The sequence below is a fragment of the Oncorhynchus keta genome, chromosome 14, assembly GCF_023373465.1.
Source record: "Oncorhynchus keta strain PuntledgeMale-10-30-2019 chromosome 14, Oket_V2, whole genome shotgun sequence".
Lineage (NCBI taxonomy): Eukaryota > Metazoa > Chordata > Actinopteri > Salmoniformes > Salmonidae > Oncorhynchus > Oncorhynchus keta.
The window spans coordinates 76,467,784-76,488,681 of NC_068434.1; the positions used below are offsets into that span (position 1 = coordinate 76,467,784).

Here is a 20,898-nt window from a genome sequence, read left to right on the forward strand (position 1 = left end):
TCAACATGTAGTGTTGGTCCCATGTTTAATGAGCTGAAATAAAAAAATCCCAGAAATGTTCCATAAGCACAAAAAGCTTATCAAATTGTGCACAAATTTGTTAACATCCTTGTTAGTGAGCATTTCTCCACCTGACAGGTGTGGCATATCAAGAAGCTACTTAAATACCATGATCCTTGTGCAGGTGACAATAAAAGGCCATTCTAAAATGTGTAGTTTTGTCACAACACAATGCAACAATGTCTCAATTTTTGAAGGAGCGTGCAATTGACATGCTGACTGCAAGAATGTCCACGAGCTGTTGCCAGAGAATGTAATGTTAATTTCCCTACCATAAGCTGCCTCCAACGTCATATTAGAGAATTTGGAAGTACGTCCAATATGCCTCAACTGCAGACCACGTGTATAGTGTCGTGTGGGCCAGCAGTTTACTGATGTCAGCGTTGTGAACAGTGCCTCATGGTGTTAGTGGGGTATGGCCGGACAACACAATTGCATCTTATCTATGGCAATTTGAATGCAGAGATACCACGAAGAGATCCTGAGGCCCATTGTCACACCATTCGTCCGCCACCATCACCTCATGTTTCAGCATGATAACGCAAGGATCTGTAGCTTTTAGTTTTTTTTTTGCACCAAAGAAAAGTCAAAAAGACAAAACAAAAAACATCAGTTAAGCAAAGCATTTAAATTATAATTGCACATAATATATACTCAGTAAATAAGAAAAAACATGTGAGTGAGGCTACATGGAGGGATTATTGGGTAGTTTGGTTCATCAGGCTGACCGGATGAGGTTTTGGCAATGTGAAGAGAAGAATTCCAGAGTATGGGACCACTGTATCTGATAGAGAATGAACTATGTGAGGTGTGGCAGTGGGGAGGGTGAAGGTTATTGCAGTGTCTTGTGTTATATAGATAATGTCAGAATTAACCTGGAAGAATCCATTGAAGGGTTTCGGTAAACTGTGGGAGGTATACAATTCCTAGAAGCTGAAAATGTCCATTTCTACCATGGCATGCATACTCAAACATGTCACCCATTGAGCATGTTTGGGATGCTCTGGATTGATGTGTACAACAGCGTGTTGAAATTCCCACCAATATACAGCAATTTCACACAGCCTTGAAGAGGATTGGGACAATATTCTACAATCAACAGCCTAATCAACTCTGCATGAGAAATGGTGGTCACAGATACTGAATGGTTCTCTGATCCACACTACTTAAACATTTTTTTTAAAAATTGTGACCAGATGCATCTGTATTCCCAGTCACATGAAATCCATACATTAGGGCCTAATGAATTTATTTCAGTGGACTGATTTTCTTATATGAACTGGAATGGAGTAGTTCTAACTTCCAATAGTCATACAGTAATTAATAAGTTGATACATGTATCTGTATCTTGCCAAAGCTGGATCACTCATCTGATTTCATAGCATCCCAGCATGATACTGGATTTGTCAGACCTTTGTGGTTGCTAAGGAACATTTGAAAGCAATTTCACAGTAATACCAATTAGATCCAGCTATGTAATAGACCTGAATAATAGCTTATCAAATCTGACTGCAATCTGTAAATTTGTTACCCATATTTTACAGAGAAGGCCGGTATTGATACTAACGTCCACACTTTCTTCCAGCTCATGCGCTTCATCTGTGCAGTCAATCACATGTGATAATGGTGGATCATTGTGGAATGCAGCCAATAAGCCACTTGTCTTTTGCATGTGATTAGGATATTCATTTCAATCTTGCACAATCAATCTTAGAAACTAAAACACTTGACCTTACGTTAAGCGGAATTGGCTTGCCCATTCCTAAGCGAATGTAAATTAAAAATGTTGCCACAAGCCAAATGCAATTTGTGATTTATTTTGTACAATAAAGAAAATGCACATTACCCCAGCTCAGATGTCAAGAGTTCAAGAGCATCTCCATTTTGCACACTCAAACCTGAACATTGCATCCCCCACTACCAGCATGCTACACACTGATTAACCCAACCCGTAAAAGTAACACCTGAAACCAGATCCCCTATATACTGGTCTTGACAAGAAAAATAAGTGTCATGGGAGGTTCTCTTCTACACTGTTCAACCAATTCAGTAAATGTGTAGGAGTTAAGATGGAGTAGTGTCTTGATATAACGTCCAAAAGCAGAAGTCTGATCAGGCTCTTTGCATTTCCCCTGAAAACCAGGTTGTTGGGGACTCGGTAAAGGCTATACACTGATAGAAACAGATTCCAGCCAAGGACCCCCATTTAATATTTAATTTTTTGCAGAGCTAGGAGAGTAACCCCTACTTTGGAAGCTTAAGTTAGGCATCCAGGAAAAAATATAAAATTTAAGGGAAAAATAAAGTAGTCCATGTGATAACTGTTCAACCTTCTGGCAGGGAAAGTATGGCCACAGTTTAAGGAGCAAACTCAATAGACACTCAATGTCTCCATAGACAAAAATGGCAAAAGGCATATGGTGATATCCACACCATCCATACAAAATGAGATTTTACACACTAAGACTGACACTGGAAACTTTCCAATAAAAAAGTAAAATAGGGTTACTGAAGTAAATCTCTGCCCCGCCCCATGCTCAACACCTTAGATAGCAATGGGAGGTGACAAATACCATTACTTGTGTCAAATGCAGTACTCAATTTTGAATTTAATAAACTCAAAATGTATCTTAAATATTCATAAATTAGGAGTCACCATGTTTTTAAACAAAATATTGTATAAAAAGTATAACAGACAGGCAAATCTCCAAACAACGATTAAACAGAACAAATCTACGACAATTCAAATGTGGGGAGGGGATGAAGAATGTCAATGTAGTGGCCAAAGGATTGGGCCAAATCTCATCGCTGTACTCAGTGTACTGCTTTAGAACTGGGGGGGGGGGTGTCTGAGTGTCAAGTTTGGGTAGAAGCAGTCTTCTCTCCCCTCTCAGCAACACCAATGGACACACCACAGTGAAAACCACGTGTTCCATCAGGCCCACGCGGTAGACGCATTACACCTGGCGGAAGCCCGTCTGCACCCTGGATCTTTCGACCCAGCATGGGGCTCCCTACTGGGCTGCTCTCCTGGGAGGCCACCTGCCGGCGCCTCTGGACCCAGGGGCTACCGGACGGCGTCAGGCTGCTGTCCGAGGAGTAGTCCGCCCAACGTCGCCCAGCCTCAGGGCTCAGTCTGCCCTCACTGGCCAAAGGAGACTTATGGGAGTGGGGAGACTTGCGTTGGGAGCATGGGCTGGCCCGGGGGCTCGACCAGGGGCTGGTGCGTGGGGACACAGCTGGGCTCAGGTGATTGTTCTGGAAGGTGGCACCCCCTCCAGTGGGACTTAGTTTATTGACAGAGCGGGATTTGCGGGCCAGTCTGGGGGAGGTGGGGTTGCTCTCAGTCTCTGAGGAGCTACAGGCAGAGTCTTCGTGATACTGAAGCTCCCGTACCCGGCTGTTGAGTGAGTGGCTCTTCCTCATTCCTCCTACTCCCTCCTCGCGCTGACGCTGATCTTTGGGGACCTTCTTCTTGGGAGGCTTGGTGCCGATCAGGACCACCTTCAACCCCAGAGACCCTGTCCCCTCCTCGCTGCCCACAGCCTCGTTGGCTTTGACTGCAGCCTCCACCTCCTCATACTCCACGATGGCACACTCCTCAGTGCTCAGCTGTGTGTAGCGGCCACTCAGCTTCTTCAGGTCGGCTGGCAGGTCCTTGCCAGGCTTCAGCACCCTCACAGAGGCAATGGCTCCATATGTTCCAAACGCTTTCAGCAGCAGCTTCATCAGTTGTTCCTGTTGGGTAGCGCCGCCCTCACTCCCGTCACCAGCCCCACCATCCATCGCCACACCCAGCTCTGGCCAGCTCTGCAGCTCGCTGAGTAGTAGCATGCGGCTTGGCAGAGACTCGCTGGCAAACACAGGCACTGTTGATCTGCGACGCACTTTGCGCCCCTCATCATTTAGCTCAAGTATTGTCGAGTGGCGCAGAGCATATGCAGTTGTTCTCCAGTCTCGCGTCAAGTGCTTCACCTGGAAGGAAAACAACTGTTAGAGATAATCGGAAGTGAAAGTCAGTACTTTTACAGGCAGCATCCTGTATGATAACTTTTGTTTATTCATACATCCTGAAAACTAAAAAGCCATGGTTCTGATGGCAGTATGATAACATAAGCAGCCACAGATCTAGAATGAGATTATATTTCTATGTAATCAACAGCTATCAAAAAGGCAAATCAAGTTACAGGCTACTACTGAAGTGTTTAACAGTTCCTAAATGTCAAACTTTTTGTTGGTAAATACAGCAACAAGTTTGCTGTTGTTAGCTCCTCTTAGAAACTAAAACAATTACAGTATTCATGCAGCTGTGAACATTAGAAATGAAATCAGTAGAGGAGAAAAATATATTTTTCTTGGAAGTGTAGACTGAAAAAGTAAACAGCCAAAATCAATGAGCCTGTATGAGCCTCATTCACACCAGATGCTCCCGCCGCCAACTCATGTGAGAATGCACTTCCTAGCACCAACAGCTTGCCATATTGACACTAGGAACAGCTGTTGCATTCAGTTATATGAGCCCCCAGGGAATTCAATTGATATTTCAATATCAAGACACCAAACTGGTCAGCAGGAGATCAAACATTACCTTCTTGAAGGAGGTGAGCAGTTTGACACTGACGAAGCCCAGCTTGTTGCGTCGGACGTGTTTGAGCAGGAAGGCATCGTGTTCCAGGTTCTCATCCGACAGGTAGTACTCGATCTGGGCCACCAGCTTCTGGGTCAGCTCTGGGTCTGGGGGCTGCCAGCTCTCCTCCTCCAGCTCACCGCCACTCGTGCCAGCACCACTGAGAAAGATAAATGGATAACATGCCAGTTCACAGAGACAAGGCAGGAGCTTAACCGATTTGGCAGGAGAACTGATCAAAACAGCCTCAGCCATTACCCATGGCAACATGCTGAGAAGAGCTGCTGGAGATCTGCCATCTTGACTCTTTCCTCAGATTTCATTTTCAGATTTTTCCTGTGACAGTAGTGACAGGCTGCCTAACCACAGTGTGACCGTCACACTGCTCTCTGCCAGAACCGCAACACCACAGGGTGTCCCGCCAACATGAACAGAAATTGCTAAGACCTCTCCATCTGAAGAGTGCAGAGTCACTGATCTCCACACTACATGCCTCCCCCACAGGGACAGGGCTATTTACCATATCAGCCAGACTTCAAAATCAAACAATGTAGTCATTTACTGCCTGCCACACCAAAACAAAGGTTTAATCAAAGCTCTATTGACAGAGGGCTTTAAAATTTGCACAGGTATGCCAGGCTAGCATTGCCAGCTGCAATAAGAGTGAATGTCTGAATGACATTACTGTGTCGATGAGTCATCCTCCTCACACAGCGATCCCATCCCGCAGGCTAGGCAAGACACTAGTCTTATACCCCAGACAACGTAATGATTGCAGCATCCAACCCACTGTGTTAAAGTCAGGGGAAGCCCTTCAACAAAATATGTGGGCACAACATCTCCCCCGCACACAACACCACTAAAGGGACCAATTGTTAACCTCTGATTCTCTCCTGCCACAATAATAAGTTGGTCAAAGAGCATCAATGAGTAGTTCACTGGTTACGAAAGTACCATGTGAAAACTAAAAATGTTCCATGCCCCTAAACAAGTGCAACATTGTTGCAAGTGAGGAACACCGCAAGACTGACTATGATGTATTGGCTGACCTGGCTAAGAATATGAATTTATTTCATATGTGGCCCGTTCCTGTAGGTTCATGCTCTACAACATCCGCAGAGTACGACCCTGCCTCACACAGGAAGCGGCGCAGGTCCTAATCCAGGCACTTGTCATCTCCCGTCTGGATTACTGCAACTCGCTGTTGGCTGGGCTCCCTGCCTGTGCCATTAAACCCCTACAACTCATCCAGAACGCCGCAGCCCGTCTGGTGTTCAACCTTCCCAAGTTCTCTCACGTCACCCCGCTCCTCCGCTCTCTCCACTGGCTTCCAGTTGAAGCTCGCATCCGCTACAAGACCATGGTGCTTGCCTACGGAGCTGTGAGGGGAACGGCACCTCAGTACCTCCAGGCTCTGATCAGGCCCTACACCCAAACAAGGGCACTGCGTTCATCCACCTCTGGCCTGCTCGCCTCCCTACCACTGAGGAAGTACAGTTCCCGCTCAGCCCAGTCAAAACTGTTCGCTGCTCTGGCTCCCCAATGGTGGAACAAACTCCCTCACGACGCCAGGACAGCGGAGTCAGTCACCACCTTCCGGAGACACCTGAAACCCCACCTCTAGGGAATACCTAGGATAGGATAAAGTAATCCTCCTCACCCCCCTTAAAAGATTTAGATGCACTATTGTAAAGTGGCTGTTCCACTGGATGTCATAAGGTGAATGCACCAATTTGTAAGTCGCTCTGGATAAGAGCGTCTGCTAAATGACTTAAATGTAAATGTAAATGTATTTCAGACTACCTAAATTAAACATACCAACCACAGCCATACATTAGCACTCAGTCACAGGGATTTACAAGGGCAAAAATAGCCAGCCTGGTCTCAGACTAGACATAACATAGTAAATGTAAATCCGAACACTCAATTTAGTATGATACGTTTCATATGGTTAAGACCAGTTAGTTAAAACCTGTTACGGCTAGAGGTTCCGCTAGCGGAACATTGATAACATCTGGTGAAATTGCAGAGCACGAAATTCAAATGAGAAATATTTAACTTTCATAAAATCACTAGTGCAATACACCAAAATAAAAAACGTATCTTGTTAATCCAGCCACCAGCTCAGATTTCAAAAAGGCTTTACGGTGAAAGCAAACCATGCGACTATCTGAGGACAGCACCCCATCATACAAACACATGACAATCATATTTCAACCCGCCAGGCGCGACAACTCAGAAATAACGATATAATTCATGCCTTACCTTTGAACATCTTTTGTTGGCACTTCAAAATGTCCCATAAAGATCAAATTGTCCTTTTGTGCGATAAATTCCATAGTTATATCCCCAAAATGTCAAATTCTTTGGCGCGTTTGTTTCAGAAAAACACCAGTTCCAACTCACCCAACATGACTACAAATGATCTAATAAATTACCTGTAAACTTGGTCCAAACAACTTTCCTAATCCAACTTTAGGTATTTTAAAACGTAAATAATCGATCAAATTTAAGACAGTATATACTGTGTTCAATGGCGGATAAAATGAAAGTGGAGCGAGTTCCAGGTCCCGCGCCCCAAACAGTCCACTTGGCTCGACACCCAGAAAGGAAAGGACTACTTCATTTCTCAAAGGAAAATCAACCAATTTCTAAAGACTTAACATCTAGTGGAAGCCATAGGAACTGCAAACAGATGCCTCAAATCTAGTATCCCATAGAAAAGAGTTCTCAATAATCCTGGATGGTTTGTCCTCTGGGTTTCAGCTGCCAAATAAATGCTGTTATACACACAAATGTGTTTTAACCAAGCTAACGTTAGCCACAACAATGTGTAAGAACATAAGTGTGGAATTCGTAACTTGTCACACATTTTTCATTCATTGCATTTCCTAACACATCACACAAGATGGATGGACATCCGACAAATGAATACATACCGCACCATACGAAATTTAACATCTGAACCTATTTGGAGTGCCCCGGATTTACATTTACTATTGTAATGAAACAGGCAGGGAGCAGGCCTCGAACCCTCGACCTTCTAGCCCGAAGTCCAGCGTGCTATCGACTGTGCCCCAAAAGCTTGTACGAGCGGCAGTCAATATTCGCGTTTATAAACCCAGGGTCGTTAGACTATGTTACGTCTGAGTCCAGGTTGAGAAAGCAGGGGATGACGCAGGGGAATTAGAGCAATGCGTGTAAAGGTGCCATCCAAATCGGCCTCTTTTTTTTACGTCAATGGGATTACAATGCCCGTCCACAGGTGGTTAGAAGCTGTCTGGCAATTACCATAACTCTTCACTGTGGAATTGAAGTTCACATTGAAATATCACGAAACAACAAAAAGGAAAGTATGCAGTATTTTAGCATACATAAGGTTCATTACAATAACAAACAATCAAATCAGAACGTTAGAAAGGAGGATACAACAGACAGACATGCCATTACAAGACAACACATTTACCTGGATTTATCATGTCTTCCAAATTCGTCTTCACTACAGCTGCCTCCGAGGAAATCGAGATTGTTTGAGGACACCTCCTCCTCTGGTTCCTCGTCGTCTGCCGCTTGAATAGCCACTGTTATCATCACTTGAGTCCCCATCTCCTGCAGGTGTTGATCCACAATTATTACCTCGTCGATTTCCCGTCCCGCTGACGAAACTAATGCAGATTCGATATGTTTCTGAAACTCCATGGTGGCACTCGTCATTTTACCCGAAATAAATGCGTTTTCACCCGGTTCGTTCACTTCCTCCTCGGCTACACCAGTGGTAGTGCTTTCATGAAAGCATTTATTCCCTGTAATACAACAACTGAAGTCGCAAGAATACGGGGCACACACACCTCGACGCTTTTGACACCCACACCGGTGGATGGCCAAGGAAGCCCCGAAGATGCGCTCCACAGCTTGCCAGAGCCCCCAAATTCTACCCCACGGAGAACCCTGGGGTGGCGTGGAGCTAGCAGCTAGCGAGACGCAGCTAGGAACTGGGGAGACCGAGGGGATGGAGCCGTCTTGTAAGGTTACTTCCTGATATGTAAGAAGCGTTCTGCTTTTGAAACGCGCTCTGGGATTGGGCCATGTCATCTTTCCGCACTCATCCCCAATCCACCAGCAAACTCCAAGATGAAGCCAAGAGGGAGGGAGGAGAAAATAGAGACAACGGATAAATGCGTTTACCAATGTTTGCATTTTTGTGTATTTTTCCCTTCGGCACTATTTCTAGTAAACAATGGCTGCTATTTCACACGTGTCCTAAATAAGGGGACGTTGAAGTGTAAATGCGACGTGCTGTTATGCAATTGGGGAAATTGCAATGCACCAATCATGAAGGCCGACCCATTTCTCAGAACATGCAAATTGGATAATAGGCTTTTAGCATTAGACCGCAGGGGTTGTTGAGGGATTTGCTATGGGGAAGGACACAAATAAACGACACCAGAGTATATAGTGTCATGAAGCATTACTGTCAGCAGTGGCTTTTACTTTTTTACTTTATTTTAGATTGTGTATGCCTATAATAAAATAGCCCTTTGCAACAAAATTATTAACACAGTTTTGAAGATGTCAGGATTTCCATAATCCAATTCATGGTCTGTTATCTCCAAACCTATATACCCCATTGGCCCAAACCTTCAGTGCGCCGCGTATGACACTCGCTGACTGTTTTTAATTGTAGGTGTGTATCATATCCTACATGGACTCGTAAATCATCACCCACACCACAACTGCTACACCATTGCTAATACAGTTGCCAGGCCTGAGATGACTTGATGTTTTCTCCACCCTGTTGGCAAGAGTTGTACAGCTGGTGGACTGACTCATACTCTGAACCACATGTCCTGCTGCAGCAGTGCTGTACCTCCCAGTGCCACAAGCCAGGAGCAGACATCAATCAGATAATGGCCCTGCAGGAAGATGTTCCAACACCCCCCTCAACAGCTTATCTGTCAGGTGTCTGCAACACGAGTTGCACCCCAAATGGCACCATATTCCATTTAAAGTGCACTACAATTAACCAGGGCCCATAGGGAATAGGCTGCCATTTGGGACACCTTTGGCAGGAGTAAGCTGATTGCTGTAAACTGAGCTGAGTTCAAATGAGCTCCCCTCTCTTGATCAGAGCAGAGCTGGTATTTCCTTTGTCCAGACTGAATGCAATTGTGACCACCATTCGCCTGTACTTAACATTCAACAACAAGGGTGTTAATTTGTTAATTTGCAATCCTACAAAGCATCTTACATATGTTGGTTTATTTTAAATGTACACATTTCTTTGTCTGTATGATTTTGTCCATTCTGGACATCTGGATAGAGAAAGCTGAACAATTGCTTTATTATTCTGTTTTTACAAGGTTTAATTTACCATCGACACTTTAGTTATATTTGATATGTGTTTTTCCTGTGTCCCAATTGTGAAGAATCTGAAGGGAAGTATATCAATCAGTAGTCATGAGATTCTTAGGAACATTGTGAAACATTTTGCTTTTTGAGCTTGTGAATTTGATGCAATCTTTCACAAAATCATCTGATACATGATTGGGCAATCCTGCCTTGAATGAAAGATGTTTGGAGTAAAGTTGAAGGAAAATATGCATGTATGTCTTTGTAAATATACACGCCCTGGTGATAATAGAGAATCCTTTGTGAGTCTGTCCTAGGTGACTGTCAGAAGGTGTGTGTTTCTCATCCATGCATACATGTACGTCAGCTATTACTGTATGTGGAACAAACTGACACTGTGGATCCAGACTCCAGCACCTTTCTTTGACAGAAAATCTCTATTGTTCACAGTCTGTAAATGCCCTGTGCTGTAACCTACAGTATATAACTCACTACTGATATTGAAGTGTTTGCTTAGTTTTATCGTCAACAAAAAATACAATTTCTTTCTTTTGTCTTATTCAGGATTCTATTACTCCCTAAAGGATTCTAGATCTTCTGTTTTTCGATTTACAGATGAGTGCAGCATTTTACTTCTGCTCCACATCACTCCCTCATTCTGAGTCAGACAAGATATTTATAGACCTCTGTACCCCAGAGAGCTCTGACTGGCCAAGTCCCCATGCATAATACATAACGACAGACAATTTACATTGATCCCTGTGTCTTAGCGGCATGTTTTTTATTGGCAATTGTGAGATATATATCACATTCATATAATCCACTTCATCATGCCCTTATAAAATGCCTGCAGAAGTGATTGACTGCAGAACCATAATTATATGCTTTGATGTGGGACAATTATCTCTGAAGTATACGGACCATTATTTGTGGTAAAGAAATTATTACAAAAGTGACATTGTGTCACAAACGAAGTAGATAGGTCAATTGTGGAAGAGCTGTCATTTATACAGAGCATTCCATTATCTGCTTGTCACAAAAGATTACAACATCATCTCCCACAAATGTGTCAGTTTTATGAATATATTAATATATCCTTGTGATGAGCATGTGTGTGGGATGTGGCTTTGATGGGTCTGAGTGAGAGTCCATTCCTAGCTCTTATCCTTTCGTTGAGAGACAGTGTAACCAATGCTTTATAACAATGAGAGGGTCACCAGTGGAGAGTTTTTTCTTTTAAAAAGTGTTTATGAGTGCATCACTAATGGTGTAAGAGGACACGGCTATGAAATATGTCTTTGGATTACTTCCTTACTTGTATTGCTCATACAAATTAATAATGGAGGCGGTTAGGTGCGTGATAGCCTAACCTTGCCTAAAACCGAGACCTAGGGTTTAGCTCAGCAGGCTAATACATTCTTGTCAAATTGGTGGCGTGACCCAGATTTGGTCAGTGATTCCTATAAACTGGGGTTATTGCGGAGAAGGTGATAACCTTGCCTGAGACTTGATAACAGGTAACGTTAACCTAATACCTAGGCTTAGCTCAAGGTATAACCGTATAGTGGAATGCAGAGTAGAAGACTTGTAAAAAATCGATTAGGCAGAAGTTGGATTTTCAGTCGTAACCAAATTAACAATCATGATCTATTCCATTCTATTCATATTCTACCGGTAATTCTACAAGCGGAACCTTTCATTTGTAGGGTTGTTGGCGGGATTACTTATATTGAGACAGGATGTGGTGTAACCAAGGTAGAAGTGTTTTCGTTTCCATAGAAACGATGGGCGTTGCCAGCGAAGTTAGTGCTGTGTCAGTGACACGATGAGCCATTTTTACATTGTAGCATCAGTTCACAACAATACATTTTAAAATAATTAGCATTGACGTTAAACAACAAAACTGGTTCGTTAGCCACATTATAGCAAGCTGACTAGCAACGTTGTAACACTAGCAAAAATGCGGCCACAAAGACAGCAGACCAACAACAATACAGCCATTACAGGAAGGTGTCTTTCTCCCACGGTAAGAACGACGTGTCCAAAATAAATAATCTTTACTTTCTCTCTGTCTTTATTAGGAAAGAGTTAGCATGCTAGCTAGCTTATCCAGAAAGCTAATGCAACTCTGTAACAGTCATATAAATGAGCAAGATTGCTATCTATCTAGCTGACGTTACAGTGGCTGGGTTGCATGTTGTTGCTCCACAAATGCATGAATATTATCAAGCCTGCTGCATTAAGCCAGCTGTCTAGAGAGAAAAGTAACCATATAGTGGACTCTTGGCATAGTTGTTGTTCGTCTATTGTTACAATTGTCAGTCTTAAGTTGCCTCATTTTTTTCTGTCATTCCCCCAGGTCAACAGCTATAAACTGCACTTTACAGCAGTGAACTCTCAAATACCAGAGAGAAATGTTCAGAGACCAGTGAGTTTGCCTTTGTAGATAGATCCACAGTGAGGAGTGTCCCCATTCCCCAAATTATACTATTTTAATGAGACCATGCATGAACATGGAAAGCATGACATTATGTCTTGAGTGCCCTTTAATTATCATAATTATATATTTCTAATTCATTAAATGTTTTATTTGACAGCTGGACGTCCGATGGTCTAAAGACTTTACAAACGGGATAAACATGGACAACATGAAAATGAAACCACCAAGACAAGGTACTACCACCTGACTAAGTTACAAGATACCGTGACAGTCTCTTACCTGTCCCCGTCTTCTCTGTCTCACCATTTACTTTCTCTCCAGACAGCAGGCTTAATGCAGACAGTGGCGGCGGCAGGCCTCTCCACACCCCTGTGCTGGCGTTTGTCAGTGAGTTTATGGGCCCTGGGCGTCCCCTCCTACCCCCTGCTGCTGCTCTACCCAGTGGGCTGGCTGGTGACCTGGGGCCACAGCCACACAGAGTGAAGCCTAGGAGAGCAACAAACAGTGCAGGGGCCATCAACTCCCACAGTACCTCACCCCTCACCCTGCCAACTGGTGAGTGACTGCACTCAGGATCCTCCCCCTCTCTTCAACAATGCCAGCCCCCCTGCTTTTTGTCATGGATCAAAGTCAGTCTAATGGAACATTCTGCTATGTGCTCAAGTTAAATACTTCTGGACATGTAAAACCTGATGCTTTTTTGAAGAAATGTGTCTTTTAACAGGACCAGGTGATGCCATATCATTGAGTGAGAATTCTCCCTCTAGTTTTCCAATTGCCTTTCGTTCCCGTGATGACAGTGCTTTGAGTCCTGAGCGACTAGATTTGGACAGGTAGGCTAAAACACTCATGGCTTTGTTTGTTCAGTGGTCTATGTTGAGCTTCTCAGTACACTGTCCTACAATGGAATGCCAAGTTTGTAATTGCTTGGACTCACCAGTAGGATGCAGCAAAGTCCCTCATAAAGATTATCCTACCCTCTGACAGTGCATGTCAACTTTGCAGGCGTAAAAGAAACGCCTGTAACTAGATCCTCTACATACTGGTCTTGATGAGAAGGGGGGGGGAAACTGCCGGGGAAGTTCTCTTCTGCACTGTTCAAACAATCCAGTAAATTTGGAGGAGGAGTTAAGATGGAGTGTCGCCGGGCATGTTCAGCAGGAATGAACGTTTTGGAATATTCTGGAATATTCAGATAGAAATAGGCTATGTAGATCAAACTTGCATCTCTAATATGTAGAATAAGGAATCACATCGGCTCTATTCATGTCATTTCTATCTGCAACGTTCGAGAACGTTTGGCAACTGAACATGGCCTTGTTAACATCCAAAAGCGGAAGTCCTGTCACAGGCTCTCTTTCCATTTCCCCTGAAATCCGGATCATTCGTTTGTTGGGGACTCAGCAGAGACTAGTCAACAATAAACCATATCCATAGCCTCATCCACTTAGAATAATGAGATCCCCTGAACCCTGCCTGCCAGTGTTGGAAGGCAGACAGTGTGGTATCAGGTGGCTTGTACCTTTTTTACTGTGAGCCCTCTCTCCTCTGCATCATAACAAGATAATACAGGGTCATCCTCTCACAGAGTGGTGTTGTTGACAATGCTTTTGTGTTTTGTGTGTCAGGCGTTGTCTGGAGGAGTGTCCCCTGCTGGAGGGCATGGGTAGGCTGCGGCTGCTTAACTTTCAGCACAACCTCATCACGCACATCCACAATCTGTCTCATCTGCGGCACCTGGCCTTCCTAGACCTGTATGACAACCACATCTCCCAGATGTCTGGCATCTCAGCCCTGGCCTCTCTCAGAGTGCTTATGCTGGGCAATAATAGGTTTGTGTTATGTTTCTCAAGCATACAAACAGAACAATAGGATAGGAGCTCCCAATAATTTTGGTGCTTTTACTGTGCATGGTTTCAAGGACAGATGAAAAACCTTTTTTTATTTTTTATTAATTTGATCCCGTTTTCTCCCCAATTTCGTGGTGTCCAATTGGTAGTTACAGTCTTGTCTCATCGCTGCAACTCCCATACAGACTCGGGAGGGGTGAAGGTTGAGAGCCGTGTGTCCTCCGAAACACAACCCAACCAAGCCGCGTTGCTTCTTGACACAATGCCTTCATAACCCGGAAGCCAGCCACACCAATGTTTCGGAGGAAACACTGTACACCTGGCTACCGTGTCAGCGTGCATGCGTCACAGGTCCCGCCACAGGAGTTGCTAGAGCGCGATGGGACAAGGACATCCCTGCCGGCCAAACCCTCCCCCTAACCTGTACGATGCTGGGCCAATTGTGCGCCTCCCCATGGGTCTCCCTGTGTCGGCCGGCTCAGATGAAAAACTTTTTATGCTGTCTTTTTTTGGTTGGATTTTTCTTTACATTTATAAAGATGTTACCATAGGGATATGCACATCCTGCTTTTTGGATTAAGTGATACTGTATGACCGCCACAGCACAGCTAGCCTATATATCAACCTCCATTGAAAAGTGCTTTCCTGCAGGTGCCCAATTTCTGTACCAAACCATACCACTGCTCTCTTTGTGAATCTTACATCTAACATCACCTTACTTTAAAACTAAAGGTCAGGAAGGAGGAAGATTAAAGTCACAAATCATGGTAAATGCCACCGGGATCCCATCACTGAGGTCTGGTTTTGTTCCAGAATCTGTAAAACCTGACATTTGTCTTTTTAGAACCCACTTTCAGAGCAGTCTGTGGTACCGTTCAAGCAAAGCATACCACAGATTTAGGTTTCTGATAGGTTACAGTCCCTTGGAAATTCTAACGTCCCTAAGTTACAGTCTGGTCTGTATAGACAATCCTGGATGACAGGACAGTGGAAAACAGTCAACTTAACCATCAGTAGAAAATCAATTCCTACCGCTCTTTGACAATCCCATTTCCTTGTGCCTGGTTAGCAGATGGGATACCAGCTCTTTGTCATAGTAACGTTGTGTTATAGGAGAGATATCTTGTATAGAATACCAGAGAGGATGATGTTAATATTATTGTCTGTTTAATGTTTTGCAGAATCCAGAGGATATGCAGTCTGGATAACCTGACTAAACTAGATGTTCTGGACTTGCATGGCAATCAGGTACCATGTTTCAAACCTTAGAAAATTATAACTTCACTTACATTCCTTTTTGTTCTCTAAATATACACCCACATGCATTTATTGTCTGCAATGTTGTTTGCAATACTGTGACCAGTGGGGGACTGTGATATCTAGCTGTGAGGTTCAGCAAGAGCAGAGAGGCGCTACCACCTCCCCCATACTGCCGGTTGGCTACTACGTCACTGACTCTGGGCCCCTACAGTTAAGCTCAAGCAGGCTTGACTACAGGAAAGCAAATGCATTGGTTCCTGTTGTGAGGCTTTGGAGTACATTCTATATTCAGTCGTGTGAAGGCAGTGAGTTATATTTGTACTTTTAGTTGAAACTCAGTGCTCTCTCAGACATCGTTACTAGAGTACTTTACCTTTATTTTGTTTTCCCACCAAATTAAAACATATTTAGGAGCTTACTTCCAAACATCCCAGTCTTGCTCTGGGTTACCTTACAGTTCTTCTTCAATTACTATAATTTCTCTATCAGGCAAGGCTATTTCTGTTCCTTTTACAATGAACGAAAACCTGATAAAGCTGTTCTACAACTCATGAATGGTAAGTTGAGTGAAGGCCGATTTGATGAGCTTTTCTCCTTAGTTAGGCCTACAGTATGATCTGGCTGCTGTCACAACGTATTAAAAGCCTGTGAAGAGAGGGGATCACAGTAATGCTGGTGTCAAATCAGGATTTTGCCAGCACCTGTAAAAAGAGGATAGGATTGAAAAGTAATCTGTCCGCAGTGCTGGTTGTTTGAAATGTGCTGCCAGTATATCGCCCACATTGTTCCAGTGAAAGTCAATCCAGAGTCCCTGTGAGACTCCGCTCTCTGACTCCGGCTGCTCTTTTTCATGTGTCTCATCCTCTCATTCCCAATTAAACATTGGTTTCTGTTAATCTACCCAGCAGCCGTTGTTTTCCAGTGACTTCTGACCACGAACATACTGTGTCTTCTTCTTACCACATTTGTACTTTCCAAAGCACAGCAGAGTTTAAGTCACCTATGTATGACCACAAACAAGGGATCATTTCTGCCCTAATTTCAAATCACCCCTGCCTGGCCTCTCGTTTTACCCAGAAGGGAGATGTGCTCTGGGGATAGGAAGTTGTCGTATTTCCAGTTTGTTGGAAATGTTCAAGAGGAATATCCTCTTTGGGAAGGAAGGACATTTAACCCCATTGACCAGGTCCTAGAGTTAGAGGATGACATCGTATTGTTAAATAACATGTGCTTCCATTGGTTGAGTGATGGATTGTGCTCACAATATGATCCTCTGTATCTAGTTGACACTAGCGATAACGGCTGCTATTCAATGAGGACAAGGCTACAACATTTTTTATCTCTTGAGAGTTTTTGAGTGGCACTAAATTTATTGTATCAGAAATGCAAGGAGTACCAGTATATGATGTCTACAATGAATTACATTAGAAATTCAAAATCATTCATCAAACAGACAATATTGAACTTAATTCTGAAATTATTTGAAACTTACAATGCACTTTGCCTTTTTTATTTTAAGACATATAAAGGACAGATGTGACCCTGCCTGAAGAGCAAATATCCCTATAGGACATTCAACAGTGCCCTGACCTCTCATGTTCCTCCTCTGTAAAATGAGCGGGGAACCACTGTATAACATATTTTGGATGCGTGATCCACCCCAACAGAAAGCAGTTCCACAGTTATCTGTAACACAACCCAGTTAAATATTTTCAGATGAGATGATCTAATCTTCCCTGACGAGAGATGTAAAATGACTGTTCAGTGAAAGATACAGCCAGTGTGGAGTGGACCCTCTGGCTTTTTTAGCTTTGCAGAGGATGATGTCCCAGTCCCAGCCAGGGCTGAGATGAGTTTAGCCATGTGCTGACTTGTGTTAAAGTGGACTTGAGACAGAGAGAATGCTTTTCATTGGAGCCATGGTGGAACTGTGAATCAAAGAGAACACCACTGGGAAGCCTCAGTTGGAGTGGAACATTACCTCACTCTGTTGTATTTGTCAGCAGTCATAACAAAAGTTGTTTCAATCTCAACGTCTCTCTGGTCTCTGTCCAATAACAACAGTATTATGAGAGGCATTTGGGGGACTTAATACACCTGGGCTTATTGTCTGAACTCCATAACTGAGATACCACTTCTACTACTCACTACTGGCAGCTAGACAACTTTCTGTACAAATAGATAGCTATGACATAGCACTGTTACACTGGCCTTAAAGTGCTTAGGCTATGACAGCACTGTCTGGTCAAGCTATGAAAGAGGAGAGAGAGAGAAGAGTGTGCCTCAGTATCACTCATGGAAGGGCTTAGATGTGGAGAGCAGGCAGTCACCCCCCTCCCCCCCCTAATTGGAAGGGAAAAGCAGAGGCTCTTTTAGCCAGAGCTCCAGAGCTCTATGCAGCTTTTGTCCTTTAAATGATGTTCACTGTTCATTTAGATTCTACCCTAAGCTAACAACCATACTCAGTCTGTCTTGATTCATGTCTACTTGCATCAAGCTCACTGCAGGAGCCTTTCAACTTTTGACCCCTGGAGTAACACGCAGTGTATCATCATCAAGGGAAAGGGAACCCCAAAAGCCGGCCTCTCCGTGGTAGTTACTGTAGTTCTGGGGCGTGTCCCAAATGGCATTCTATTCCCTATATAGTGCACTACTTTTGACCAGAGCCCGTACGTAGAGAATAGGGTGCCATTTGGGACGCAAACCTGACCTCTTCCTGAAATGGAGAGGACACAGGACTGAGTGGCACACACCTCACAGCCCCACACTCAGACTGACAGACAGACAGCAACCAGGGAATCCCATGGGTCTTGAAGTAGTTAGTTTCATTTTGACAAGAGGCCCTTACAGTTCCCCCTCAACCAGAATGAGGCCAGGGCCACATTTCACTACTACTGACCCTTTTGGATTCTGGATGTCGTTTGGACTCATGGTTCAAAGAGAACACTGACTTTGTTTTGACATCGAAATTATGATAATGTGGGTCAGAAACGAAAGGAGTGATTGTAAGGGTTGAATTGGATGGTAACATTGAATGTTAAAAATTCAAAGAAGTTATCTCCAACTCATTTGAAGGTATAATTTATTTTGGGCTGTTTTTAGCAGAGAATATGGAATGGCCTTAGGCTAGTAAATCAGGGTACACAGGTGTCTGCTCCACTTCCGCTGTACTCAAGTTTTATTTTGCACAACAAACAGAACTGGCATGTCTCATCATTTGATTTAGACAACACAGCATATTCTCAACACTGAAAATCACCCTTATGGCCCCTATCACCTCCCTAATATATTTACAGCAGCACAGCCTCAAGACAAGCCCCTGATGGTGTGAGCCTTTCATTCATCATGACTTAAGAGAACATTTCACCAGTTTATCACAGTGATGTTTCTGTCTGTGTTTCCCTGTGCCTTCAGATCTCCCAGATAGAGAACCTTTCCCACCTGTCTGAGCTGCGCGTGTTGAACCTGGCAGGGAACTGCATCTCCAGGGTGGACAACCTGCAGGGCCTGGACTCACTGACCGAGATCAACCTGAGACGCAACTGCATCTCCACTGTGGTGAGGGAGAGGAGGGGAGGGGAGGGGATATTATTTCATAAAGATCCCCATTAGTCGACGCCAATGGCGACAGCTAGTCTTACTTGGAAAAATATCTTACAGACAAAATACTTTGCAATTTACATATATTTAAAAACATGCACGCACATCTATCAGTTACACATACATGTCAGTACTGTGCATACACACAAAATAGCATACATACTGAGAGCTGCTGGGTTTTGGGATCTGAGGGGCCACAGGCTGGGGTTGGTGGAGGGACTGCAGGCATGACATACTGAAGGGGCTACTGACTGGCTGATGGTAGAGCAGAGCCCTGGCTGTTCTGAACTGAAGCAGCTGGATCGTGTCTAATCCTTTGGGCTCAGACTAATGCACTGTGCAGATGTAATGGCTCAGGCCTGTAGTGATTCAGATCTGTGCTAAGACCGCAAACAGCTTGGCCCTTCTATCATCACAGTAATGGTTGAGGATGGTTCCCCCCACTCTGCAATATACTGTGCAAGAACAGTATGCTGCTGTGTTGCTAATGCTTCCAATTCTAACAGATGCACAGATCCAACTGTCGTGGTTTGATATATACACACTCGTTGGCATACAGCTGACGGCTTAAGCTAGCATCTTGCTGTGTATCAAACCTCTGACCGTCCCCAAGGTGTTGCCAGTGTCTGTCCCCCTACCTACTCATGCATTGACATGTGTAGACTAGATTATAATTTTCGTCTTAGATGATGATGTTAACTGCAGATTCTTCTTTCATCTTGTTATCATCCTCTGCTGCTGGCACAAGCCTTTGCATGTTTTCCTTATTTTGATGTTTGTCTTGGTAGTTTTTCTGTTTCATGTCTCACCAAGAACAAACACGAAGTGAAGTAGCATACTTGTCCTCCTGTCATTACGGTGGTTACCAAGGGGAAATAGCTAGCTCATTAACCCCCTCCTCATGCTGACTCCAGTGGAAGTGAAATAGGATATTTTTTAAACAGAAATTCCCTCCCCTTACGTTTCTATAATATAGTATTTCTGATCAACAGAGGAGCACAAACAGGCCTTAACAGGTCCTTCATTTGTATGCAAATCTGACATCTCCAAACCCTTCCCTCACTTGGTATGCTGGAAAATTCAAGATGCTCTCACGTCAGAATTAGACGTTCATGCATGTTTCTCAAACGTCAAATTTAGATGTTCCAAACGTCACATTTCAAAGTGTTTAAGGATAAGTTTAGGCATTAACTCCAAACTGTGGGGCGCGTCCCCCGGGGATCAAGAATATATATACATTTTCTTTAAGGAACTCAGTCCGGCTCTAAACGACTCTTGAAAGTTGTAATAGTAGACTGCACAAGGTGCAATTTCGAAATTGGGTAGTGCATCATCAGTTCCTCTTGTCATGTCAGTCATTGCATACCTTAGAGAGCTATTTATAACTTGTCAGAAATGTCCAGATCAACTAGCCCATGTCAGCTAACATTTTTTTATTTAGGTTTTTTAGCCCATGGATATTGTTGTAATTTTTTTTGTCACTTAAATATCACGAATACACATTAGACATGGCAAAATGTATAGAATTGCATGTATAGAATTGGGGATGTTCCACAATGCTAGAGGGGGGTCCCGAGTCAAGAAGTTTGGGATTGAGGTTTCTATCACTGGATTGGAACATGCAACCTCCTTTTGTACTCGTGTCTGCCATCCCTGTCCACCACGCCCAAGCAAAACCAAAACCTTCTTGAAGGTGACAGCGCTCACGGTTG

General features: G+C 43.8%; 2 protein-coding genes across 3 annotated transcripts in view; one reads left to right on the forward strand and one right to left on the reverse strand.

Annotated features, from left to right (window-relative positions):
• Positions 1–1,861: 1,861 nt before the first annotated feature.
• Positions 1,862–8,966, reverse strand: LOC118370882 (la-related protein 6-like). The gene is made up of 3 exons (XM_035756103.2): positions 8,154–8,966; positions 4,649–4,847; positions 1,862–4,035 (listed from the first exon to the last, which is right to left on the reverse strand). Exons 1-3 carry the CDS (start codon positions 8,882–8,884, stop codon positions 2,917–2,919), a joined length of 2,049 nt encoding a protein of 682 aa, XP_035611996.1. The 5' UTR covers positions 8,885–8,966; the 3' UTR covers positions 1,862–2,916.
• Positions 8,967–9,090: 124 nt separating this feature from the next.
• LOC118370881 (leucine-rich repeat-containing protein 49-like) overlaps positions 9,091–20,898 on the forward strand; it is a 63,992-nt gene continuing 52,184 nt past the window's right edge. For both annotated transcript variants that reach the window (XM_035756101.2, XM_035756102.2), the window contains exons 1-8: positions 9,091–12,062; positions 12,396–12,464; positions 12,634–12,709; positions 12,798–13,031; positions 13,201–13,309; positions 14,105–14,308; positions 15,508–15,574; positions 19,001–19,144. In XM_035756101.2, the coding sequence (XP_035611994.1) occupies positions 11,997–12,062; positions 12,396–12,464; positions 12,634–12,709; positions 12,798–13,031; positions 13,201–13,309; positions 14,105–14,308; positions 15,508–15,574; positions 19,001–19,144 (969 nt within the window). In that variant the 5' untranslated portion in view covers positions 9,091–11,996. The remainder of the gene's footprint in view (positions 12,063–12,395; positions 12,465–12,633; positions 12,710–12,797; positions 13,032–13,200; positions 13,310–14,104; positions 14,309–15,507; positions 15,575–19,000; positions 19,145–20,898) is intronic.